Below are 26,569 nucleotides of genomic sequence, written 5' to 3' on the forward strand. Positions count from 1 at the left end.
AGTATTGAAGAAAGATTTATTAAGCTCATCGATGTCCTAACAGCAATACTGAACACAACCACTAATTTAAACTGTTAAATTATTTCTCCAATTTAAAGTTTTCAGGTATAATAAGGAGGCTGAAATGATTCAGATATTAAACGGTAAAAAAAAAAAAAGGTGCTTTTGGAATTTTTTTTCTCTCAATGCATTCAATTTCTTTAAATGAAAATTAGTGAAATAATCTTGACATGAACATGAGTTTGTGGTTAACATAGTCAATTCCACTACATCACACTAGTTAAGTAATACCAGACCTGCCCATTATGTCAAAGCTTCCTTACTCAGCCAAATGTGTACAGGACAAGATGTCCACCCACCTCTGGAAGCCTCGTATATGTATATATGTGTGTTTTTTTTTTTAACTATACTTACACAAAGTCAGTTGAAACATGATGCTGGTGCTTTATTTAAAGGGATGTGTATGGTTGCGGTACATATTAGCTGAAGCAGACACCTCAAATGATCTCAAAGAATATTTCCTCTCTGGACAGTTGGGATATCCAGTAATATAAACTTCACAGCTTAGTTCCATCCCCTTGGTTTTCTATATATATATAATATATATTTAAAAAAAAAAGAAAAACGCAGACTACCATCAAGTGGAGAATTTATAAACACTAAAAGGTGTTAGTGTTATAATCTTCATTTTTTTTTTACTTAATCTAAATACCAGTGAGTCTGCGGGTAATTTAACAAAGAGAATATAGCTGAAAGAAAGACGCATGTGATCCAGGGGCCCAACACAGCCATAGCATGCCTTAAATATACTTAACATCAGTGCAGTGTTAAACTAAGTTTACCTGATATCCCATCTGGGTTCTCCCACACACAAACGTACACACAACAATCCCCGATACAGTACAGTTATTCACTCACGCTGAGCACAGAAAGTCATACTATCACGACGGACATGGAGGCGGCCGAGAGGTAACATGAGCTGAACCTGAAAATACAGGAGACTGCGTCCTGCACACGGGAGAAGGCTCGGATATCGAACTGTTAAGAATGTGTGTTTAAGCTAAACCTTGTCCCAGCTGATTTAAAAACATTCTTAAGTACTGGAAATGTATTGCTACACAGTGTTGCTCCTTTGAGTTTTTATATATATATATATATATATTTATATATAAATAATACAGAATATATATAAATGGATATTAAGCTCAGTTTGAAGCTATAGCTATATGTGTGATTCTCTTTGAATTCCAGATGAGACATGAATTATTTACAGGCGAAGGCGTCAGTGCAGTTTCAGGAATGAGATGGTGACGGTGGAAGAGTCCGCTCTGTGTCGTCTGACATGTTTCACAGTAGGGAGCAGCAGCACGGAGCGGCCGGTTTAAAGTTTAAACCGCTCGGTCAGTGAACAGCAGGTACAACGAAAGCCATCACTCATTTCACAAAAAAAACGACTGCCAGAACGCATCTATACGTGGGATGGCGCTCTGTAACATCTGCTTGCATTGATTTGCTCTGGATCCATGAAATGAACAACTGTCCAATATGACACTCCCCCCTTTTTTTCCCCCCAATATATATATACACACACAGTAAAACCATTTCTGCCTCCATCCTCTCACGCTCTCTGACCGCTTCCTGTTTGGGTCGGGCGCGTTTCCACGTTAGAGGTCTGGGAAGCGACTGGGATCTTCTTTGTACTCGGCGGGGATGAAGAAAATGGACTCGTCAAACTCGTCGTAGCGGAACTCCTGGAAGGTGACGGTCGCCGTGATGGTGGGGAAGACGGGGATGTCTGCGAGGGAGGAAGCACAATAAGACGACGTGTTAAGTCAAGTGACGGCGCCACCTGAAGCTCGCCCGCTCGCACGCAATCAGCAGGAGGTCGATGCACGTACCGAGCTTGACTGGAAACCCGGGTGGAAGTTTCATCTGGACAAACTCTCTGAGCTTGTTGAAGTGCTTGAACGGGGCTATGACCTCCAACACGTTCAGTAACCTGGAGGCAAACAGATGTGAGCGAGAGATTAACAGCAATTTTAGGTTGTTGGGTGGATAAAGAATCTTTTTCTTGCAGGACTTATTTCCTACAGGCTTCTTTCTAGAGTGATTTCAAAGATTTGAAGAATCAAATTAGAATCTCGGGCCAATTACAGGGAACCTGACAGAGTCAGTGTGTAATATGTGGCCTCATGATTGGGTCAGCAGCGATAGGGGGCGGGGCCTACTGTGTGCCGGAGGCTTAGATTGATCTCTGAATGAGTGAAGCACTGACTGATAGATAACGTCTCCTGCCTCAATTTACCCTTTTACTAAAATATGTTGGATCCATGTTAATGTATTTATGTGGGAAAAGTGTGAAAAAATTAATGTGTATACATATACATATATACACACAGACACACACACACATATATATATATATATACAAAAATGTCCAATCAACCAAAAACGTGAGAAAATGTAATTTGCCACGACACTAAATAATTCCTCCAGGACTACAGCACTGATGTCTTTCTGCTGATTACGACTTTAAACAGAACATTATAATAACAGAAAGGACGACGTATGTTTAACATAATGTAGGACAAAATGCAAAGCGGAAACAAGTGCATTAAAAATACATTAGCAATGATAAAGGCTGCTGTTTTATGGCTGGCTCCATTAAGGTTTAATATTTTACAGCGCTGCCTGTAATCCATTATAGGCGAAAACCAGACCGCCTGAATCCTCCCTCTTAATCTACTCAGTGTAGCAAGCAGTCATCACCTAAAAAGGCTTTTTTCTTACATTTATTTATTTGTTTGCCACAAGCTCTTTAATAGATTATCGTGAGTCATGTCAAAATTTAAAAAGGCAGTTCATTTGGTTATGTGAAGGTTCATCCAGGTCATGATACATCTAAACAAATGAAGCTAAAACTAAATTCTCGCCCGTCCGTTTTGTCAAACGACAGAATTAAATGGCTGCTTTTGATTTGATCGATTGGATTTTTAAGAAATGATGCCAACGACTTAATGTTTCCTCCAGCCTTTGAAACGCAAAGAGTTGATGATTCAGCTTCATATCTGAGGAACTGGATGATGTCACCTCCAGCTCTGTTACTGTAAAGGATCATTTTTCCTTTCATATGACATTTAATTAAGAAAATAAAGAAAATCTGACAATAGAGTTATAAAATCCTAAAGTGGTGTCGGGATTTACACTTTATACCTTTATATTTTTTCTGTCTTATTTTAAAATGGAGCAAAAAGAAGCTACTAACAGAAACAGACATAATACAATGTCCCAGATGTTTGACATCATAGACAACAAAGAAGCTGTCGGTTCATGGAGTAACGTGTGATTGTGAACAAGAAATAAGTATTTTTTCCCTCTTCAAACAATCCAAGTGCACCCAAACATACCTGACAAAAACAATAATAATAAAACACTAAAGTCTTGTCGTCACATGGTGGAGCAGTTGCTATCTTCTCATCGGTGGCTCCCGCTCACAACCTGAGAAATCCAGTTTTTTTTTTTATCTACCTGGCCCAATTATCTGATGTGAATTATTTCATCTCTGCGCCTTTCTACAATCCCATGTGCATCAGAACGTATTCACCCAGGATCTATCCGCAGCGAGAGCTTTGTAAATAGATCTAAGGAGGAAGGGATGTACTTACGACTCGATGCCTAGAGGGAAATCCTGGCTCATGGCTACAGTAGCTTTGAAGTTCTTCTTGCTTTCCTTACACACGAGCTCTCTGCCAAGATGAGGTGGCCTGAAGGTGGGAAGAGACAGACAAGCGCGTATTTAAAGACGCGTTTCATGCTCGACAGCTGTACGGAATTTCTCGTAGCTGCCGCAAATAAGTCGCTAATTACGGCGAGGACTGATGAAACCGGAGAAAATGCGAGTTGCTTACTTTCCGTGCTCTGCGGTTATGTACTCTTCCCATGAAATTGTATTGGGGGCTGGAGCTGTGAGGGACTGTCTCCTCACGGGCTGGGGACAGGGAAATATCAGCCAACGGCATCGTCACACTGGTATCAAGATTATTTAACCGATGGGTGACTCATGTCTTGGGCTCTCACCTCGAAATTCTGCTCGCTGATGCTGCCGCCTTTACTCAAGCTCTCCATGATGGCTTTGTTCCTCAGGATGTCCTCTTCGCTCAGGTGCTCGCGCCGTTTGCGCGACTCCAGCACCAGACCGTTCACTGCATAGAAGTCAGCCACGAAGTTTCCGACCCTCTCCTGAACAGAAAAAAAAAACAAAAAAACAAGCAGATGTTGGTATTTCATCATGACCTACAGCGATGTTTTTCAGACAGACTGCAGACCTCTTAAAATGGTCCAAGGAGCAGCCTGAGGGTGGAAGTGAACTAACTTTACATCAGGCTAAAAATGTTCTCATGCTTCACGCGTCCCTATCAGTCGTTAAAGCTCTGAGATAAACAATTACATGCGCACAGGCTTATGATGCGACAAAACTTTAAAAACAGATATACAAAAAATGCTCCTCAGGCTGTATGAAGAGACAAGGGGCTCTGGTTTCTTCTGCCATGAAAACGTATATTATTATTATTATTATTATTGTTATGAGCCCAACTGTGTTTAGCTCTCATCTCTTATAGTTCCTCTTAGCTTTGCTGAAGAATCTAGGCAACACCTCCTCATCCAAATGTGAGCCTTACTGTCTTATCCTCCCTGAAGAGCCAGCCGATCTGACTACGAGAGAAAGTGATGGACTTGGTGGACAGAGTTGCAGAATAGACGTCGCTGCTCATCAGAATATCCACCTCTTCCTCCGTCTCCATCTCTGACTCCTGGGGGCACAACAACGAGCGTCAGGCCTTGATGTTCGCGTTAAACGGCTGACGACACCGCGTGAAACGGAGGCCTGGTCGTAAAACCACCGGCTCACCTCGTGGTGTATTCTCTGGTACACCTTCGCTTCGTTGTCGAGAACCACGAAGGACTGGGAGGGCGCGGCGTCGCCGTTGAAAATGAAGCTGAGATCTCCGCGCTGACACTTCATATCGGTGAAGTCTATCAGAGTGGTGTCGAGTCTAAATCAAGAAAGACGATGGGAGCGCGTGTGAAGTTTGTTACGTCCCACTTTTAAGATCTAAAAGGAGATCGTGACCTGAATATCAACGATCTGCTGCGTTTAACGCTTTGAGAAAGAGCAACAGCCTTCATCTGGTCTTACCTGATATTGATGCCCTGTTTATAGATTTTACAAGCATCCGATGGCAGCATTCGGGACAGTAAAGGCACTGCAACAGACGAGAGGTGAATTCATAGAACAACAGGGGGAACAGAGGAAACACCGATTTATCTTAAATGAGGCTTTTAGGGAGGTCAGCAGATGTTAAATCCATGATTTTAAGAGACGTTTAAAATTAAGGCTGGTCTTTAAAACTTACAAGTTGTAAAAGTGTGCAGTACAAACAACTGTATAAACCACTGTTACTTATGTTTGAGTGAAATCAAACTCACCCCAGCTCTGGAAATCCCAATGCAGCTCCAGATAAAAGTCACCAAGCTGGAAAAAAAAAAATAAAAATAGGGGATTCAAGCGACTTCATAGGTCAGAAGAAAAGTGCAGTGAGGTGATAAATTATTCATGTCAGAAATTAATATGCATCCTCAAGGGCAGGCAGTAGTCACTTATGCTAATCAACGCCTGCAGAGATTTTCACAAGACAATGGACTGAATGTTTCATGGTGCAGAATGGCAGAAAGGCAAACTGGTGTGACGGTGACGTCAGCTGTGAAACTCACCTCCCTGAGAGCTTTCAGCAATTTTGGCCTCTTGTCCTCCACACTCTCCCTCGACTGCTGCTTTAACTTCCGCAGAATTGCTGTGACTGGGGAAAGAGGAAAGGAATAAATCAACACCTTAGCACAGGGAGGACGCAGAGGACATTTACTATTTTATTTCAGGACTTAGCACTCTACATGCTCTGATTGGGAAACAATACAGTCATTTACATGCACGTGAAAAAAACTAATTATTGCCTTAATCGGACTATAACAGGAGAACTTGCATGTAAACACGTTACTCCGATTAAAATTCTCATTGTCTGATTGAGACACCCACATAATGCGATTCAATTGGAGTTTTCAATCGGATAATGCGTGTGCGCATGCTCCATGACCGCTGCGCTGCCGTTGTGACCCCGGAACAAAAACGTCCAAGAAAGTCGAACGCAGATGAAGAAGAAGAGAAACGGAGCCGTCTGAGGGATAGTGCAGATCTTACCTGCACCAGAAGTAGCGCGAACATCACGTACAAGATTAAAAAATGTACTATTATCCGTCTAGTTGTTGTTTGAAATACCGGTCTGCTGCGTGAACGACTCTAGTTTATTATATCACGTAATAGGTCAGACGGAAATCGGGCCGTATTAACGCGGTATTAACCCGCTGAAAAGACACGTATCGCCACCTAGTGTGGAGGTAGAGAACAGTTTTCGATTTTCTTGCGCTGCATGTAAACTGAGACAAGGACTGTAGTGAGAAAGTCGAATTTTGAGCATAGCTCGATTAAGCTCTGCATGTAAACGCACTGACTGACGCAGTTGATTTTAACTTGTCAGCACATTTGTAGGCAGATAAGTAGCAAGAAATTAAACGCGGTAATTGAGGTAATTTAAAAAGGCAGGTCGCAAATAGCTGACTAAAAAGGATTGATGAGATTATTATCCAATTGTAAAATGTTCTGTTGAGTATATTATAATAATTGTCTCCTTTATATCGGCCAAATAGACTCAGCAGCTCAAAGGTTTACCATATCATAGTTTGATTACATTTAAATGTGTCTCAGATCGACACATGAGGAAGAATTGCTGCTCTGCTTCGGCTATTTCCAATTTCATATTACTGCACGTGCACAGGCAGCAGGGACTGGATCAGCAGATATAACTCACTGGCTCATAAACTGACCAGTCACCCCTTAATGATATCAGACGGACCACAGCAAATCAGCATATTTCAGACTTATCCTGGTTCTCTTAGTCAGGGGTGGACCTGGTGTGGTCGTGACTGAGGAGAGAAGAGCTGACGAGGCAGACAACAAGAGCGCGAGCAGTTTACACAAGGTGCAGATGTGTAAAAGTGAAAATGTGATGACGGGACTGCGGTGATAAGCTGCGGCGCTTAAGCAAACACTTTGTCTGCCTCAACCAAGTGAAACTATCTGCGTTGTTATTTAACCAAATCTCAAATCTAAATATCCTGTGTCACTGGAGTGTGACTCTGTTCGTGTCCTTGCTAATGGTGTGAATGTTCCCAGCCCCCATCCCTGCCCCACTGCTGCCTCTTCACCCTTGTGAATTATGTGACCTTCTCAAAGCAAAGCTTCTGGTCCCAATCCCAAGACAGTCAGCCAACCACAGCAGGCACAAAGAGCCCAGGCGCATACTAACAAGAATGAGGGTCATTTCTTAGACTAGCAGGGCTCACTCACTACCTCTACGCAGGCTGCAAGAAAAGGACGCTGATGATTAAATGATATATTATAACAACTAAGAATGGTCATCTTAACACAGCTACAAAAATGGATTATATATTATTGAGTCTATTTACTAGAGACTGTGACGTATACTAAATACAGAGCAATGACTGAATAGCATTTACTGGCTTCTTTCATTTGACATTTCACTCATTTCATTGGATGTCAAATCCAAAAGTGGAAGCATCATTAAGCGGGGTAGTGACCAGGCTGTGAGCTCAGGACTTCCTAACACTAAGCCATCGCTCAGGCGGCGTTCCAGACCATCTGGATGACGAGCGCTCAGAGAAAATCCCCCACCTTCAGCTTTTTAGCTGAGCTGACCAGATAGCAGTTGCCGTGTTAAAACAAATCAACAAAATTCCTCACCGAGAGGAAGAGGAAAGACTGCGGCTGACCCCTCTCACCCTGGACCCGCGAACAAGAACCCCCTCATACACACACCTGGGCTGTTATCCACCACAATATGTTGACATCATAATGTATAAATATCTTCACTGTCTCTGGTTTATCGGTTAAAATATTAAAATAATCGATGTAACTCGATCTATGCCATGATGGGATGCGACTTCAGATTTCAACTGTGATCAATCATGCAACAGCATAAAATGTGAGAAAAGAATCCACCCAAGACCAGGGAAGCTTATCTTGTTTAGACAGGAAGTGCTCCTGCAAAGCACGGACTATGGAGACTGAATGTGAGAAGGAATAAAAAGAATTCTTTAGCAGGAAAATATATTCTGTCATTCATGTCATAGAGCTATTCAATCAAATACATTCCTATTGAACACACTGCAGCCATCAAGCTGAGCGATGCTGCTACAATAGGAGCTCTCAAACTGAAAGGTGTTTTCAGTTGTCAGAATAACTGACCAGTCCACAAACAGCGACTTAAGTCGTCATAAATCTATAAAACCACCAGACAGGCAGGACTCAGCCTAGAAGTCAAAACGCTGGGAGTGTATGACTGCAGGTTGGGCAGTGAGATTACCACAAAGACGTCCAGATATGAAAAACTCAGGGCAGTATGGAGCTATTCTGGGCAGTGTTGACATAACTTACTCATCTGCCTGTCCCCATAGCTGATGGCTTCTGCTAGAGGACTCCATCCCTGTGCGTTCTTTATCTTGACGGGTGCATTGTGGGCCAGCAGGAGGAGAGCACACTCTGAAGGAAACAAGAATGGAGAGGAAAGTGTTTAACTCCACATCACTGTTTCTTTCTCTGAACTGTTGCCTCTTTTCACAAGTTCATCAAAACAAATTAGGTAATGTTGGGATTGTAACATAAACTTTGTAACACAGGATTTAATGGACGACTTATGCCTGTAAAATCTTATATCTGTTCATTATGTACTGACAAGACTAACACGCATGTGCTCTGCGGGTTTCTGTACATTTAAAATGCTTATTAGTCAGCATAAGCTGACACTCTCTGTCCTTGAAGGGGACTTCTCTCCTTAAACCAAATGCTTCTGTGCTTATACGTGCACTTGATAGTTCATTGGGTGCACTAGTGAAAACAATTCCCTCCTACTATAACAGTCCTGCATGAAATCCTAGCCCCATGAATAGTACGGTATTCAGCATTTGTTTAAAATGACTGAGAGTTGTTGATTCGACTGTATTTTCATCCTGGGCTGCGGTTTGTAGTACTAGTGTATTGGATTGTGCTGTACTGACACATGTTTCTATTATTTTTGACAACCCATCGTAAAAATGGGCTAGGCTAAATAACAGAAACAACTTCTGTTTAGTTTAATATAGTTTAGCAGCACCACAAATCACATTAAGTATGGTCTTACGTATGGTGTTTTTAACATAAACTCAACATTACAACAGTTATATGGGGGTATTCAGTTCTCGACGTTTTCACTAATGTTTTGTCAAATTAATGAAAACTGGTTTCTTTGTCTGTTATCAATGATCTATGTTAGTTTAACTGAGTCTAACTATTATGTTACAACAAATACTATGTTATTACATTATCCCAGATTTGTGGTAAGGAGAACTTGCAGTACATAAAAAATACTCTTTCAATGAAGTCGCATTGTGACAGATGCAATTGCCATGGAGCACAGCAGGTTTAGTCCAATATCCTGGGCTGTAGCAAATACCAGGAGATTACCTTTTGAGATGCATTTTGCTTATTTTGGTTAATCCTGTATGAAAAAAATAGGCCGCTGTGACTAAAATCAGGTTAAATATATTTTAGTAATTTAGTAGGTGAGAGCCGCTCTTTGCTCTTTTAATCTAGTATTTGCATTACCTTTTACCTCTTTATCTTCATTGTCTTTGTTTTAGTGTTGTTTGTTACATTCCTTGACTATTTTTTTTCTATTTAAATGCGCTTTACAAACTGACACTGACATAGTATGAGACTGTGAAGCCTTACCTTTGTGGCCCAGCATCACAGCCAGGTGAAGAGGTGTGTTCCCTGGAAAAAGGACACACGTTAGATAATGTTTACAGTCAACAAATGCAACCTGGGAACACGCTAAGCGTTTTAACGGATAATTTAAAAACAAGCTAAGCTAAATGGAAAAGTGGCATACCGTGTACATCCTTCTGAGAGATGCTGTGGGTCCTGATGAGAGAGGAGAGGCGACGCACGTCTCCCTTGAACACACATTCATGCACGGGGAACTCCAAGCCTTCAGTTGTCAGGATAATTGGATTTTTGTTGTTATCATTGACAATGGTGCCAATTGAAGAGTTGTCGTTGATGTTGTTCGCGTTGAGTTGCTGTTGCAGCGCCGAGGTCTTGGCTGATTTCTGGAAAGCCTTGTTGGACTTGTAATGGTTACCGGTGCCGTTGGGAATAGTCCCGTTAGAGGTCTCGTCGTACGTGTCCAGTATCTCGTCATTTTTGTTTGCTTTGTTGTGGTCCTTCCGCACGGTGCGTATCTTTTCACCTGTCATAATGACTACCGTACGTTGCCAGGGGAACTAATTTACTAGGCTGGTAAAGATGAGGCGCAAATTTGAAAGCCGGTCAGCATTAGCAAATCGACAAATATTTAAATTCAGTTGAGCTCCTCGGTTATTAAAGCCAACGCTTTCTCGTAGACGATTGTTCTCTATGATACAAATAACAGTGCACCTGCTACCACCAAACGTTAGCTAGCTAGCTCACAATAAAAATAATATGGTGGGTGCGGCGATGAAAACAGAAATTAATACAAAACAAAACAGAACAGACACGCACTAAAACAACATATGGTTTAGGATTAGAACGAACCGCTACATCGTTGCCTCCTCCATCGCCTCTCGGATACACGTTTTAAAATGGTATCGACTCAGTTGGCTTTGCGGCAAAATTCAGGCGGTACCACAATGAGCCAGCTGAGCTAGCGCCGCTAGCAAATCGGGTGCAAAGTCTCGCGAGAACACCCGACAACGACTCGAGATCTTGAACGCGAGTTGATTCCGTCATTTTTATGGGACACTACCGCGTCGACAGGAACTAGCTAGCTAGCTGGCTAATAGGCGCTGTTTTTCCAAGAATGGCAACATCTAAGAAGGGGAAGAAAGTTGTGAACCAAGAGGAGCTCCGACGGTTGATGAGGGAAAAACAAAGACAGGCAACCGAGAAGAAGCGCGTCGAGTCTCCTTTTGCCAAATACAACAGTCTCGGGCATCTCAGCTGCGTCTTGTGCAATGTGCAGGTGAAGTCTGAACTACTGTGGCCTGCTCATGTTCTTGGTAAACAACACAAGGAGAAGGTTGCTGAGCTGAAAGGTGCAAAGAGTCAGCCCGTGGCAGCAGAGAGTCAAGCGGTAAAGAGGAAAGCACCAGGCAACGAGGATGTTAACGGGAAACGGGGTAAACCATCGTCGGTTGCAGATCAGTCTCCTTCGGGGTTGCCAGGAGATGTCTTTAAAAAACCCACCGAAAGGGCACCCGTTTCCACCCAAAAGTCTGCAGGTTTGAGTATGCTGGCTGGAGTTTATGATGATAATGATAACGACGATGACGATGAAAATGCTGAGGCGGGAACCACAAAGCCCCCTCAGCAAAAGACTGAAACTGCGGGATTACCAGATGACTTCTTTGACAGCTCCATCCCATCCACGCCTGCAATTTCGCATTCAGGCTCCATCCTCAAAGCAGATGTGCAGGAGAAAGTCACCGAAAAGAAAGACAACACAGCCGAAGCTCTTCCCGAGGGTTTCTTCGACGATCCAGTCAGAGATGCCAAAGTGCGCAACGTCGACGCACCCAAGGATCAAATGGACAAAGAGTGGGAAGAGTTTCAGAAGGAGATACGACAGGTGAACACGAAATCAGAGGCCATTGTGGCAGAGGACGACGAGGAGGGGCGCCTTGAACGTCAGATTGACGAGATTGATGAACAAATTGAGTGTTATAAGAGGGTGGAACTACTGAGAGACAAGCGGGATCTGGTGAAAAGCAAGATGCCCAGAAAAGAAGAAAAAATGGAGACTGATGACAGTATTGTGGAGGAAGAGGAGGATGAAGAGGAATTGTTGGGGCTTTTGTCCCAGGACTGGAGGGCTAAAGGGGCTCTGTCTTAAGCTTCTCTAGAGAAAAAAAAGAAAGAAAAAAAGCTGTGTAACTGATCTCAACTTTGTCCAAAACACACTGCCCTTGTATATCAGCAGTCCAGTGAATGTAAATAGGTTTGTTAAAACATTCTCCTCTCATTTGTTTTTGTATGTTTCAGACTGGATTAAAGATAAAAGAAAGATTTCTCAGTTCATGACTTAAAAACACAAGGCAGGCCACAAATCAAACTTTTAACTGTGTTTATTCATTGGTGCTCAAACAAAAAGACATTCATAAAACCTCATGTACAGTAGCAGCATGGACCCAAAATCTATATCGTGGTGGTCAAAGCCGTTACATTTTGAGCTTAACTAACCATTGTCCTGCAAAATCAAGTAGTTGACTATGTTAAATTTATAAATAATTTGTACATGTTACATGAAAAAGCAACATGCAAAGCACAACAGAATTATTATTTTTAAAAATGTAAAATGTTGAGATTAAGACCGTAAAGCAAATTTTTATCAACTCGACCCCCTTCGCAAGATGCGTGGTTGAGAATACATTTTTACAGAATACAACAAAGTCTGAATATGACGTTTGTTATGTAAATACACCATTATTAGGCCATTAAAATGGATCAAGTAAAGAGTGATGGTCAGTGCTTCTTATACTACCTGTTACATATTGTGAGCTAGGTGTGCCATCTTGTCCACAGCAATTCTAAACAAGCAACGTCTACATCATTTGTGTTATTGCTACATATGCCTCATGAGTTACCACTTCAAAATTCTTTGAGTTACTTAAAGTGTTCATAGCCCTTCAAAATCTCCAAAACATCAAGAAAAAAAACATAGTAAAGAAACTACAGGAACATATATATGGACTAAATACAGAATCACAATGAGGAAAAACACTGAAAGGGAAGAGAAAGCAAACTTCAGGTTTATCTTAGAAAAGAGCATACAAAAGTTAACCCTTGCACTCACTTGTGTGTCTCAGATAAGTTAGGAAACTGTCTAAAAACCAAACCAATGCCAAACAAAAACTCAATTTCTAGTAGTCATTTGTAAACATTCATAAAATTCTATTTCCAAATCTATAAATAAGTTTTAGGTGAGCTGTACCAGTTGATTGTGTTAATGGGTGGGGACATCTGCAATTGACAGCCTCAACAGAAACTAAATTTACAAAAATGTTACACCAAGATGGGACAGGTACTCAAAAAAACAAAACACAAAAAAAAAAAAAAAAAAAAAAACACGAACACAGCAAGTCTACGGCTGAGGGTGGAAAATGCAATTCAAAATAATTCACTATGCTTATTTTCCACAGTATGTTAATATAAACGGAAGAGTTGGTTAAAATGAGGGCTGAATATACTACATACAGATACGTGTATGGATTGCTGTTAAAACTGAAGCGATGCTTTGTGGCTGAGGTTCTGCTGAAATGGACCGGGGAGGGGGGGCGGGGCAGTAGGAGGCATGCCAGCGCCGCTTTTTCCACAATCAATATGATAAATATCCAGTTCACAAAAGTGCAGCAATTACAGAAAAGGGTTGGAAACCCCCAGAAACCCCAGACCCTGCAGGGCATTCAATACTGTTCACTGCGTATGTCAGCGACGCTCACAAACCTACGGCAGATCTGAGTTCCATCAGGGAGTACCTCCGGTCCCTGTCATTGTCAAAACACTCCATCGTGGGCCCTCTGGGAGTTGATATTCCAAATACTTTCCTCAGGTCTTGGTAGGTCAATCCGAGTGAGTCACGTCCAACACCTGCCTGCTGAAAGATGTCTTCCAAGTCTGTGGAAAGTAATTTTAATCAGAAACATAATTAGTTTCTCATTGGTAAACATAAGCTCTAGGATTAAGTCAGGAAAGAAGGTGCCTGGCTCTGTTCAAAGGGAACAAAACTCATCTGCCAAGAATATAAATCAACATGTTACATCTCATTTCATTCAGCTGTCTGTGTGAAATGCACTTCCCAAAAATGGCCCTTTAATAAATCGTAAGATCATTGTGGTACCTTTCACAGAACTGACACCAGGCAGGGACACCCTGTTTGGGCATTTTGTTTGAACATTTCTCTTCGAACGGTTTGGAGATAAGAAGCGAGGACGTCTGCTTGTCTGCTGCTGCGTCAGTGCCGTGGAAATCTCTGTGAAAGGAGAAATTAATGTTCAAATTCAACGTAATGCAAAGAACACCCTAACGACAAACAGGTTTATATCATACCATACCCTGCACAGGTGTGGCTTTGGTTGTAGTAGTTTCTTCCATTGTCTCGGTTGCTGGACTTTCGCTGCTCGTCGTCACTGGAGTTTCTCCATCATAGGTCTTTAAATATAAAGCAGAGATCAGAAGATATAACAACAATATAAAATGTCTTAAGGGCATTTATTTATATATATATATATTTGGGCCTAAGACAATGCAACTAAAAACACAAAACTTCCTATAACTCACGTTTTGTTTTGAGCCATTCTCCAATGTGGCCACTCTCTGATGAAGATCTGCGACTGTAGAGAGCAGAATGTGGATCTGCTCATCAGTCCATGTGTGGTGCTGCTCCTCTGTCTTGTTAGCCTCAGTCATGGCTTTTCTCAGGTCCGTTATGTCCTATAAGGATATCATAAATGAATGTAAAGCAATTTTTAAATGTTTCCAATACTTTTGCACTTTAGGAAAAAATAAACTGAGGACCATCTGTGTTGGCAGATTTGACTGGCAGTAGGCAGCAAAGTACCAGGGATGAAAAATGAAGCTCACGTGCTACAAACTGCAGCTCCTCAAATGACCACTTGAAGTTGATTCCAAAACTGAGCCAATATCCATTAGACCTCCATGTTAAAATGTCGTTTATAGTTTGTTGAGAAAATGTTTTGGTCATTTCCCTGTTCATGAAAACCTGTTGTATTCAATCTTCAAGTTATACATAATAAGGGGGAATGGCTGCTTTGAGTAACAGGTTTGTGCCGTCACAGGTTGCTAGGTGTCAACTTCACGCTTCAGCTCCACTGCTGACCCACTTATTTGGATTAGCTGAAGGCCAATCAGGCCAGGGCCACCACACTGATCTTCAGAACCGCTCTTTGGGAAATGGTTTGTTCATCTTTTTTGTTTCCACAGATTTAATTGATAGTGTACCTCCAAAGATGGCAACAATGTAGCATTTGTTACACTGACCACATACTTACTGAGGTCAAACTAAATAAATGATTGAGTACAATTATCTTACTGTGTTTATGAAAAAGCATCTGAGCTCCCAAAATAGATATAACAGGTCTTTTGTAACAATTCATTCAACGTAAGCCTGAGAAGAGCTACAAAAGCATGCCCTTGTAAACGAAGAAACAAACTAATCTAAGTTCATTAAAGCTTCTGGTTTGGATCTGTGCTGCAGTCGTGTTATTATCTGATATTTCATCAACAGACTCATCATGGCCTTATTGGACACTGAAGAACAGTGCAATGTGAATTTGTTTTCTGTATACAGCTGACTCTGTATATAAATACTAAATGGCTCCAGGAGCACTCACTGTGAGCATTGTGGCTTAAATACAAAAGACAAGCTGTCAAACACACAGCGAAATCCAACTTTGACCTACAGACAATCCTTCCTCTCTGCTCATGTGAAATAGTTGAACCTGAAACCCGGCACTATTCATGACAGAACACAGCTTGGGATTCTACTGTGATGTTTACCAGCTGCCAAAAACACTATAACAACAACCTAGTTCAACATACAGTTTGAAAAATAGTGGTGGAAGGAAAGGTTATTCTCACGGAGAATAACATTTATCACCGCTGTAGCTGAACAATGGAGAACAGTCATTCTGAGATGTACACTCGCCAGAACATAAGGTACATGAGAGAAAACGAATGTACTCTACTACTTCTATCACTACATAACAGTTCTGTACAAACCTCAGCCCTGATAATGAAAAGCCAGCTGAATCTCTCTTAGTTATTTTAAACAAATGTGAGATATAGTAACCTTCATGAAGCTTTCATTTAGCCATTTAAACCATTAAAAGTTCATAAACAAGACCAAAAAAAAAGCAAAAAACTACAGCTTAAATTTACCATTGTCTTCTTCTCTTCCTCATCTTTCTTCTGACTTTCAAGGGAAGTCTGCATAGTCTTTACATCGTGTTGGACACTTGTGAGCGTGCTGCCGATTGTGGCAACACTCTAGAAGAAGGAAAATATCTGTCAGTTCTAGAAAATCGGCACAAACCATCTTTTCGATCCAGTTTGCTTTGTGGCTTTACCTTTTGAAGCTCTTCGACTGTTGTGGGAAGGCTGATCAAATCAGCTGCTGATTTCAAGTTGGCCTTCAAATGGGCAACAGCTGAGTCCAGTAAACTGATCTGCACGTGCAAAATGATACAAACCATTCAGTTACACCTATAAGTTTCCAGTATACGCTCCAATTCATTAAATATACTTAGAAAGAAAATGATGATAAAGTAAATAACAGAAGATTTTTTAAGTTAAAGCAATACAATTCAACAGCAATATAAACTCCATTCTCCAAAATTTCCATAAACTTGAAATGACTAGAACAACTATTTCAACACAAATGCAGCATTTTAACATCAAGAATGTTCTATTAGATGTGATTTTTCAAATCACATGTATCTAGTAAACAGGCAACTAAACACTTAGTTTTGATTTATGACCACAATGCTACAGTACGATGCTAAACTAGGACCACTGTAGACAGTTTAGAAAAAAAAAACTTTTCTTTCCTTGTCTGATACACACTGAAGTCATTATAGTATTGGATCTTTTTTTTTGAATAAGGAATACACATGTCCAGCTGTAAACCACGTTACTTACAAAGTCTGGCTTTGTGTGACAGAGACAACTGGCAAGACAAGAAAGTTTTACAACCGCATAAAGCTATAAATGTGCTGTCAATCTTTCACTTTTGATTCTTCACACAAACCACAGGAAACTAATCTGCACTGTTTATGTTGGCAAGTTAAAAGTACGAAAAAACGTACCTGTAAATGCATTTACTACTTCTATTTGTATAATTTCTATAGTATTCATGACATTTGTGTGGTATTATTTACTATCAACTGCAGTGGCTCAAAAGTGAACGTGCTGTAGTTAGACGGAGCTAGATCAGCCTAACTTATGCATAACCACCATAGAGAGGGGAAATATTCTTGTCTAACAACTTGTCATAAGACACTCTGGTTGTTACAACTGTGCGGTAACAATGTGCCTCCAAAACTTCCAGGCAGACGTGACAACTAACCTTCCGGTTTATTTCTGTAAGATTAGACCAGAGCTTGTCCAATCCCTTTTCTCCATTCTCAATGTCATCAAGCTTTCTCTCCATGTTTTTCAGGTCCTCGCTTAGTTTTGGTATTTCACTTGATGACACCTTCTGACTGGATTCCACTGTAAAAACATCACAGTATGTTACTGACATTGATAACAAAGCAATATGTGGCTGCTTGACAGGTTTAAGAGCCAAAGGGCACTGCTGTTCTTTATGGCAGCTTACTGCTGTGCAGCTTTTCTTTCAGTGCGTCTAGGTCTTCTTTTAGAGCAATCTGCATCCATATTAGTCCAGCACAGGCCATGACACAAGCAGCTAGTATGATGAACAGAAATAAGGGGTAGCACACGTTGCAGCACTGCGCGTAGCTTCTTCTGCGAAGAGAAGAGACATGGTAACGTTAGACATCACAACTGCACAGCCTCTTTCATTATTAATGAAGGAGATATTTTCAGAGGGCAGCGTGCCATGTCATGGGAATAATAAGGATTACTTATATGCGAGCATGCTTCAAAAAAAAAAAAAAATGGGCCGATAAATAATTTATAGTCATATCATCCTCATGCCCAATATTTTGCCTCATATAAAACTCTAGTAACCACATTGTCATCTTCATAATGGGCTGGATGGGAAATGCTTTGCCTTGAGTGAATTGACCTGGCTACACTGCACTTCTTGTTCAACCTCTGCACTATATCTACATTAGTGTGTTTTTGGAAAAACACTGTGTGCTTTAAAATAATATTTATTATTATAATTTCTCATAAATATGATCGGGAAGAAGTCAAATATCTGAACACTGATGGGTGTTTGTATGCGTAATAATGTATAAAATTATAATAAGAGACTTACAGAATTTTTGTGCAGAGCGGCGAGTGTTTTAAAAAATACTTTTAACTACTTCACATTCCTTTTGAAACTAAATGACAACAACGTGACATTAAAGGCAACTAAACAAAACGGATGAATAATATAAAACTGATACAACATTTTACGCCAGCTATTTAACACCTGATTAAAGCGATCACTCACTTGCCAAAGCCAGCTCCACTGTTCAGGTTGTTGAAGTCGTCGTCTTCCGAGCTGGAATCGGACTCCGAGTCCGGCGGCTCGGTTCGGAGAAGCCGGTGACCGGACCCCTTTTTGGTCTTCTTTCTCTTGCTGTCCCCGAGCCCGATCAAGGCATTGAGCTCCTTCCTCTTCTTCATCTTCTTCTGGGGGGTCAGCGAACCCGCCGAGCCCGATTTAAACCCGACCAAATCCAATGTTTTGTCCAGTTTGGTTGATGTTGTCGTTTGCCTAGCGGCTAAGCTAACTTAAGGTGCCTTACTAGCTTGAATTTAAATATAACGCTTTGTTATCGTACACCTAATACACAAACGGTGTTCAGTAGCTCAAGAGTCTCAGGATACGCTCCCAAAACACCTTCTCTAAAACAACTTTTGCTCTGAACTGCTGGGACTTATCACATACGTTAGCTACTTCAGCTAGCCACTGACAGCTAACGTTTGCTAACAGGCGCCGGCTCTGTCGTCTCTGAACTATCGCATCGTCTCAACGAGCTTTAAAATGGTTTAAAATGACCTGCGACTGCGTCGCTCATTTACGAGCGTCGTTAAGCGGACAAATAAAACAATCTATTATATAATCCAAATAAGAGGCACCCTTCGCTTGTGGATTTGTCCTGCTGCCTGTGTTGTTTGGGCAGGGCGTCCCAGTAACCTCGAAGCTGATTGGTTCAATCATCCGGTGTGACTTCCTGTGTTTGTATTTTCACCTGCAGGCAGCGACACAGAGCACAACCTAGTCCATGCACAGTCAATGAGCGCAGCACACACGTCCCACCGACCCACCGACCCTCGACAAACCACCAGGCTGAAAGACGGGTAAGTACAGTGTAAGCGCGTTCCGTAAACGTACGGAAAAGTATTATTAGGCCCACTATTGACGAAAAAAAAAAAAAAAAAATTAGAGGAGGTAGATTATTTTCATCTCGCAGTTCGAGAAAAAAATCGAAATACAATGTCAAGAAAAAAAGGCGAAATGTTTAGTATAAACTCGAAGAAAGGTTGAAGAGTATTAAAGCCACACATGAGACGAAAAAGCGAGAGGAGGTAGATTTTTTTTTTCATCATGCACTTCAAAAAAGTCAAATGACAGAAAAAAGTCGACCTTCAAACTGTCAATGCCACAGTAAAAAATATCACGGCTTAATTAGTAATTAAGAATAATTAAGAATATAAAAATATATTGTGACTATTTTTTTTTCAGTTATATTGCTGATATATTATATTGGGCTGTTGCCTAGCAACAGTGGCGCGGATCATTTTGCTTCTTCTCATGAGTGGCCCTAATACGAGAAACAATCAGTGTAACACATTTTAGTTTCAAGGGACTCCCACATAAACAAGCAAACAAAACAGCAACTGAAAGGGCAAAAAAAACAACAAGTTTGGGCAGAACTGCTTTGTAAAAAATCTAAACATGTAAAACAAAATAACAATAGCATGTAGTCATTCATGTCAACTAGCTATGCACCAGATTCAAGTTATTATTTAATGAACACATTTATTTATTCAGTGCATGCTAAATCTCCCAATTTGTATTGCAAGGTGGTCATCATAGTTTACATTATAGCATTATAGTCTGACTGCGCATTATTGGATTATAGTCTGACTGTTGGCTGAACCATGTAGTGATGGGAAGACCATATCATGATGTTTTACATTTTTCTGTTTCCATTAATGATTCTGAGCAAAACAAGTATATAAAATACATGAGATCAATTACACATTGGTCACCATTTTATTTTATTATACACAAGAAAGCATGCATTTGTTTTCCTGTGAATTAGAACAAATGGAAAATAATGATGTTAACGACATTGTCTATCCCAATAACAGCTGTTTTTTGTGAGGGCTGTAGCAAATTATTGTCAATCTGTCCATGGTTCATTTGTTAGAACACAATGACTAATGAGCACTATCAGATTTTTTGTCAGAATGCAAACAGACATCTTCATAGGAGAGAAAGGCAGCGGATCCTCACATTTGAGAAGCCGGGCCCAGCCGCTGTATTTCTTTGATAAATTATCAAACATCCTACATTTATGTTATGTCTGCAGATCAGCCCTCAGACTTCTGTTTTCCTCCTGCTTGAGCGTTTAGTTCTTAAATTATATTTTCACGAATTCAACACATTCTGTAAAACAAGATTAGATTTTTTTTTTTCTTTCAATTTGTCTATTCCAGCACGGGGTCTGCCAGACATCCAGCTGACCCGGAGCGCTATTGGGCCAACCCAGCAAGACACATAGGCTGAGTAGAGGCAGGGTTGCTGCAGACTGGCCTTTAGCTCTTTTTCATTGAAAACAGTCTCCCACTGGCTAGCTCTTGGCTTTGAAATATGTTCTTTTATGTGCATGATCCCCCATACTACCGCAGTACAATGCTAATAATAATGACTCTGAATGAAAATCCCCACACTGGATAAATTTACAAACACACAAAAGAACTTAGATGCTCCTCAGCATCTCAGTATGAGTTTGATTATTGAGCTGCAAAAGATGAGGCCTACTGCTGATGCTTTATTATCCTCAGAAAAGAATTTCTGAAGCCAGTGCTTGTCAGCTCACAATGATAGCACAGTGTCGCGCAGAAAAATACAAAGCTAATATTATCATAGCTTAGCCAGATTGATGGGTCTGCTCTGTTATTGAAATGCATTAAACTGGGAGACAGTTACTGTACTGTTTTGAATGCATCTACAGTGCCATGTAGGTACCAAAGCAGAATTCAATCAGCAGCTCGTCTCCACTAAGAACACCTGGTGGGGGGGACAAGCATCACGCTGAGGGCCTGTGCAGAGGCCTGCCAGTATGAGGCTGCGAATCAAAGCACCAGAGGTGTTTCATCTCTACACCGGAGTCTTGGTTTTTCATCGGAGGTTAAGGCTCAAAGGATGACACTTCAACTCGTGGCTCCTCACACCTAGGACCACAAGGTAGGGAGCATCAGGCATTAGAAGTCCTCGTCTCTGATTACCACAAAACACTTGTTTTTGCACTTTGTTCACAGCGGGATGACTCTCATTCTCAGCAGGAGCCATTTCGGCAACTGACAGGCAGGGAGCTGCCTTGGGTGCTGACAGAGAATGTAAATAGTGGTGGCATGATAGAAAATACTGAATAGAATTGACTGCTAATTGAAGGCTTTCATCTGATATGGCAGACTGTGCGAATACAGATTATCATTGGTTGGAAGAAAGGCTGCTGTTAGAATACCAATTTCTATCACCAGGGGTTTAAAGCGTTTATTTAGTGTCTCCCAGGCATCATGTTGGATGACTCAAGTAGTGTAATGCACATGAAGAAATGTCATTATTTAGTTCATGCTGTCAGTTGACGGAGGACTCATGGTATTTAGGAAAGTTTCAACCTATGAACTTTATGTGTGATGTCTTAGGAACCATATCATTTACATTTCTCAAACGTTTTTCTTCCATTAAAAGGTATTTTTACTCGCCCACTGTACTTTCCTCATGACCACACGGCTATATGAGTAAGATAGAAGGGTTTGAGTGTTTTTCTGTGGGATATTCTTTGCAGTATTTTTGTCTGTAGCATCCTCTGACTTGTTGACCGATTCAAATACATGCAGCGCTTATCTTTCATTACCTTCTCTGATTGGAGGAACAGTCAACCTCAAGACTGGGGATATCCACTATGTACATAGCTAGCTATCTTCTGGCCTAGATACATACATGAAAAATAGGAAATATGGATAATATGTGCTGTCAGTCAACATTCAGGCATAACAACTCTTAAATGATAATGTTTTTAACACTGTGAGAGCATAATGTTGGTGGATGGACAGGCCTAAATAGGGCTACATCCAGATGGTCAATAGAAACTGCTGACACTAGGCCCAGCTGCATAAACGGTGTAAGATGAAATGTTTTCTTAGTCTTTGTCTGTGGTCTTCCTATTGTTTGACATGGCAGAGAACCAGCTGGAAATGGTTGGTTTCCCAATCACTTCTGCTACCAAATCGTGATTTAAAACCGTTTTAATCAAAACGCGATGACAGGGAGTGACGAGACCCCCTGTTAGTTTTAGATCCTGAATAAATAACACTCGAGGATGTTTATTCCCCTAATGTTTGCTTTGATCATTGCCTAATTAGTTCTGAATATTTAATGTTTTGGAGACACGTTTAAAAATGTGAAGTTTTTTGGAAACTTAAATGCAGACTCACTTATTTAAATTATGGGTGAATTATTTAGACTACTCAGGTTTAATTCCGTGTGATTTTGGTTTTCAATCCAGTATCAGCGGCAAATCCAGAGACAACTTGCTGCTGTAGAAGAAACTCATAGAGAGATCGCACCATGATTGTTGCAATGGAGTGTCAAAGCGAGGAGTGATCATTCCGCAGCATGTTTATGACCTAATTCCCTGTGTCTTCTGTCACTCAGAGGACATAGCAAGGCCTCCAATAATATACAAAAGGGAATCAGCAGGGGGCAATGTTCTCACATCAAAGAATACCAGACATGCAGCATAAAGGCGCCACTTGATTCAAGGACAGATGAGCTCAGAATCACAGGATTGGCTCAGTCAATGAAAGCAATGCAACTATTGCTCCCAACCTGCACAGTGGTCATCTCTGGTCATGTTTATGCCTTAATATTGACCACAATATCCTGCGCAGAGGGCCTACAACCATACGGCACTGGTACACTTAAATATTTTACACACTACTAGACGCAGCCACGGCAACATTAATCACCTACACACACACACAGTCAGCTATGTTTAATGCATTTGAGATCATGTAATAATAAATAATTGTTGCTATATTGCTAATAATTGTTGGTTGCTATAGTGGGTAGCCTGGAAACATTTTTAACCAGGAGACAAATTGTTCAGGGAGATGGTGATTTTGTGACTGTTTGCTTCTTTCCCTGTATCTCTCTCCGTGGAGAATAGTCAGTTAAAAGGCTTAAATATAAAAGACAATGTATTGGACGGGGACATAATAATATACCGATTAATTCTCTGTCTTCAGCCAGAGATCATGCTCTGACGACGCTTAACTGTACACACTGCCACTCCAGTGATACAGCAAAGGCCTGATATCATCTGAAATGGATAGAAGAGAATAGATTAATATATCAAGCAAATGGAAGAGGTGGGAGGAGGGAAAAAAAAAATCACACAGGGAGATCTTGTTCGATTGAATTCTGTGGGAAGGTGATACTTAATGCACAATAAATTCAAGAGCTGTCGGAGTTTACTGTTTAACGTAAACCATATATCACATATCACCCGTAAGCAGCATGTTAATGGAAATCAACATGGACCCAGTTCTAAGCTATTAATAAAGTAGAGGTCGACCATCTTGTGTAATTCAGGGCATAGAAGGAATATCAGACGTTTTAAATTCAGTGAGATTTAAGGATTGGTTTCACAGACACAGCCAAAGTTCTCTTTTTCAGTGTATTAGACCAGGATTAGTTTAATCCTTGTCTGTGAAATAGGCCCTTCATTTTTCCTGGCAGTGTCTTCAGTGCACTAGGTATTCTTTTTTTTTCAGTCATTTGCTGCAGTTAAGACAAAAAAAATTAACAATTCAAATCCATATATAATGACCTTTTTCCTATTGTCGAAAATGGATTCATGCACATTGACTCGTGTGCAGCTCAGTCACTGAAAGAGTAAAAGACAACAGAAGAGGAGGAATATAAAAGGAAAAGAGATGAAGAAGAAACAGGGAAATCAGAAAACAGAAAACGGGACGAGAGAGGAGCTACAGAGAAGATCTAAAGGAGGGGGGGAGAATTCCTTGAAGTTTCGCAGATTCGATTAAAACTGTTTATGTGAGTGATTAAAGCATGACAGAGAGGGAATAGATTTTATTGATGGCTGCTCTTCTGGAGCTCGGAGAAGAGAAGAACAGTGCTAATTTCCCATCCCTGTTTTCACAAGGCGGAACAGGATTTTGCAGCTTTTGCACCTGTTTTCTTTACCAGAAACCCCTCCGAGTGCATGTTGGGGGTAAATCGTGGTAAACAGGAATACTGCTCTGGCCTAGATTCCTCTCACACAGCAGCTATTTTATTAAGTAGATCCAGCTTGCAGCAGACCACGCTCCCTTTACTGCAGCTCGTCTGCGGCTGCTGTTCTGTAAAATGCAGCTATGAATGCGATGATCAGAATTAGCTTCTTATTTGCTAGCAGTAGTTTTACTGATGGGGCTAATGCGTGATGGCTCTATCACCTTACATATTTCTGCCCGTATCACCTTTCCAAGTTTTCCACAAAAACGATCGCTATTAATGGCTTACAACTGTGTGTTACACGGCGAGCGGCTTGAAAAAATATCTCCAAAGCAGATCCAGAGGGAGTTATTTTTTTTTCCCCCCTCAAAGACAGGGAGTGAAATGTGACATCCTATCCCACACACTGTAATTTGTAAGTTGTATTGGCAGTTGCATTAACTGGGTTGTGTGTGTGGGTGGGTGGGTGTGTGGGTGGGTGTGTGGTTGCAGTCCTTTAGAGTGTTGTTTGAGAGCGTTTTAACATTTACAGGCTTTCAGTCCTAGTGGCATAGGTGCTCAGATATGTTGCTGAAAGAAAAGTAACATTACAGCAGAGTACAAATTCTATGTTAGTAGAAGTAGTATTAGCACCAGACTATTCTTAAAGTAGAAGAAGTTCTTCTCAGGTAGAATGACCCGTGTAAGGATAATATATTTATGTATCGGTCGTTACATTGCATGTTTCTTCTTTTTTAAATTTATTTCACATTTTAATAAATGTGCACGCGAGACTTTGAGTTAAGATTGCACACTTTACCTCCCTGAATGCTAATTCTATAATAATAATAATAATAATAATAATAATTATGCTAACTCTAACGCAAAAAATAAAATCTCATATTCTTTGTCCTCGCTGTTTGAGTTCTGGCTGCTGTTGCCTGTTTCATTCACAAAGACTTTGCACATGTGTGGTTTGAAGTGAACAGAAACATCTGCTCAGTGTTAATGCAGCCAGCCTTCACCTGATTGGAGAAACCGAGAGTGTTGCAGCTACAGAAAGCTAATGGTCTAATCACATCCACACACATTTCAACTCTTATTCCTCTACTAACTTATCATACACTGTAGAATCTAGTGAAGTTACAAAAATAACACATAAGAAATTCTTGTAAACAATTTTTTGAAGATATTTTGGGCTAAAAAAAAAAGAATAGAATGTGACCTGATAACACTTAAGCTTCACTTGCGCAAAGCAGCCGATCCACATGATTTCCTGAATAAACAAGCTGTAAAAATAGTTTTATAGCGTCGTAGTTGCAGGATGTGACACAGCTGGGCTTTTTTCAGATGAAAAGAAAAAAAACAGACATTTTAAGCTTGTGTCCAGCGGTTCCTCTATCTGGATTCAGCACACTGCAGTTATTTGCTTGTTTTGAGATCCGCGCGCTCCCTTCCTGCTAGCCTTCCTCAGTCTCAACCTTTAATGAGCAGTTTTTTGCTCTGGGAACTATTGTTGACTGGAGGGTTGTGAGTTGTCCAGTGCCTCGAAAGTAAAGGAGCGGCGTCTGTTTATGAGAACCACCACACAGTTTGCAAAGACAGTCACAGCAGCACCATTGGTTTTGATGGACTCGGCAAAGCCTTGTCTGTCTGCTTTGTCCTGCAAACCACAGCCATGTGCCTCTGATTCACTGTCTGTAAATTCGCTGTGATGAATTATGGATGTTCTCAAAACAGTTTTCCATCATTGCAAAACACAAAGCTGTATCGTAGTGTTATATTTCAGAGGTAATCTCAAAAAAAAAAAAAAAAATTTTGCATATAGTTGCAAGTATTACTTTCTCCCTGCACATTGCATGCAAAAGGAAATGTGCTTCATACTAATGTTCGGGGTGCAGGCAACACTGTTTAGGCTCTTTGTGCTTGGCTGTATTCATCTACTGTCAAGCTGAAGTTGATCTGCAATTCTCTTTGTAGCAGATCCTCTCCCTGCATCCACGATCCAGACGCGCAAGGGAGAAACCTTGACGAGGCGCAGGAGAGGAAAAACAGCGCATTTGGGTATGACTAAAACCTTCAAAGCATTCTCCGCCAGCCAGATCTTTTTTTTTTTTTGCGATTCAGCCTATAGTGCAGACGAGCGGCGCATGGAAAAAGATATTTTATATTTTCGGCAGCATGTGTTATTTGCGCTTCTCTGGACCTTGAGG

General features: G+C 40.9%; 4 protein-coding genes across 4 annotated transcripts in view; 2 read left to right on the plus strand and 2 right to left on the minus strand.

The window, feature by feature from the left end:
* Nucleotides 1-420: 420 nt before the first annotated feature.
* On the minus strand, nt 421-10,837 carry LOC125010245 (ankyrin repeat domain-containing protein 13C-like). Its single transcript, XM_047588684.1, has 13 exons — nt 10,059-10,837; nt 9,899-9,940; nt 8,567-8,671; nt 5,773-5,858; nt 5,488-5,533; nt 5,198-5,264; nt 4,910-5,054; nt 4,680-4,811; nt 4,078-4,239; nt 3,909-3,988; nt 3,666-3,764; nt 1,899-1,999; nt 421-1,795 (listed from the first exon to the last, which is right to left on the minus strand). The coding sequence occupies exons 1-13, from the start codon at nt 10,423-10,425 to the stop codon at nt 1,665-1,667; spliced, it is 1,563 nt and encodes a 520-aa protein (XP_047444640.1). The 5' UTR covers nt 10,426-10,837; the 3' UTR covers nt 421-1,664.
* A 19-nt stretch (nt 10,838-10,856) lies between these two features.
* Nucleotides 10,857-13,247, plus strand: znf830 (zinc finger protein 830). Its single transcript, XM_047588687.1, has one exon. It carries the CDS (start codon nt 11,010-11,012, stop codon nt 12,039-12,041), a length of 1,032 nt encoding a protein of 343 aa, XP_047444643.1. The 5' UTR covers nt 10,857-11,009; the 3' UTR covers nt 12,042-13,247.
* Nucleotides 12,259-19,047, minus strand: efcab14 (EF-hand calcium binding domain 14). The gene is made up of 9 exons (XM_047588686.1): nt 18,351-19,047; nt 17,544-17,692; nt 17,292-17,437; nt 16,294-16,392; nt 16,106-16,213; nt 14,486-14,638; nt 14,260-14,356; nt 14,046-14,177; nt 12,259-13,822 (listed from the first exon to the last, which is right to left on the minus strand). Exons 1-9 carry the CDS (start codon nt 18,524-18,526, stop codon nt 13,644-13,646), a joined length of 1,239 nt encoding a protein of 412 aa, XP_047444642.1. The 5' UTR covers nt 18,527-19,047; the 3' UTR covers nt 12,259-13,643.
* Nucleotides 19,048-19,185: 138 nt separating this feature from the next.
* Nucleotides 19,186-26,569, plus strand: part of LOC125010244 (adhesion G protein-coupled receptor L2-like) — a 122,446-nt gene continuing 115,062 nt past the window's right edge. Inside the window, exons 1-2 of the mRNA XM_047588672.1 lie at nt 19,186-19,204; nt 21,088-21,320. The gene's annotated coding sequence lies outside the window, so the exon portion shown is untranslated. The remainder of the gene's footprint in view (nt 19,205-21,087; nt 21,321-26,569) is intronic.

The sequence above is a fragment of the Mugil cephalus genome, chromosome 7 (genome assembly GCF_022458985.1).
Source record: "Mugil cephalus isolate CIBA_MC_2020 chromosome 7, CIBA_Mcephalus_1.1, whole genome shotgun sequence".
Taxonomy (NCBI): Eukaryota; Metazoa; Chordata; class Actinopteri; order Mugiliformes; family Mugilidae; genus Mugil; species Mugil cephalus.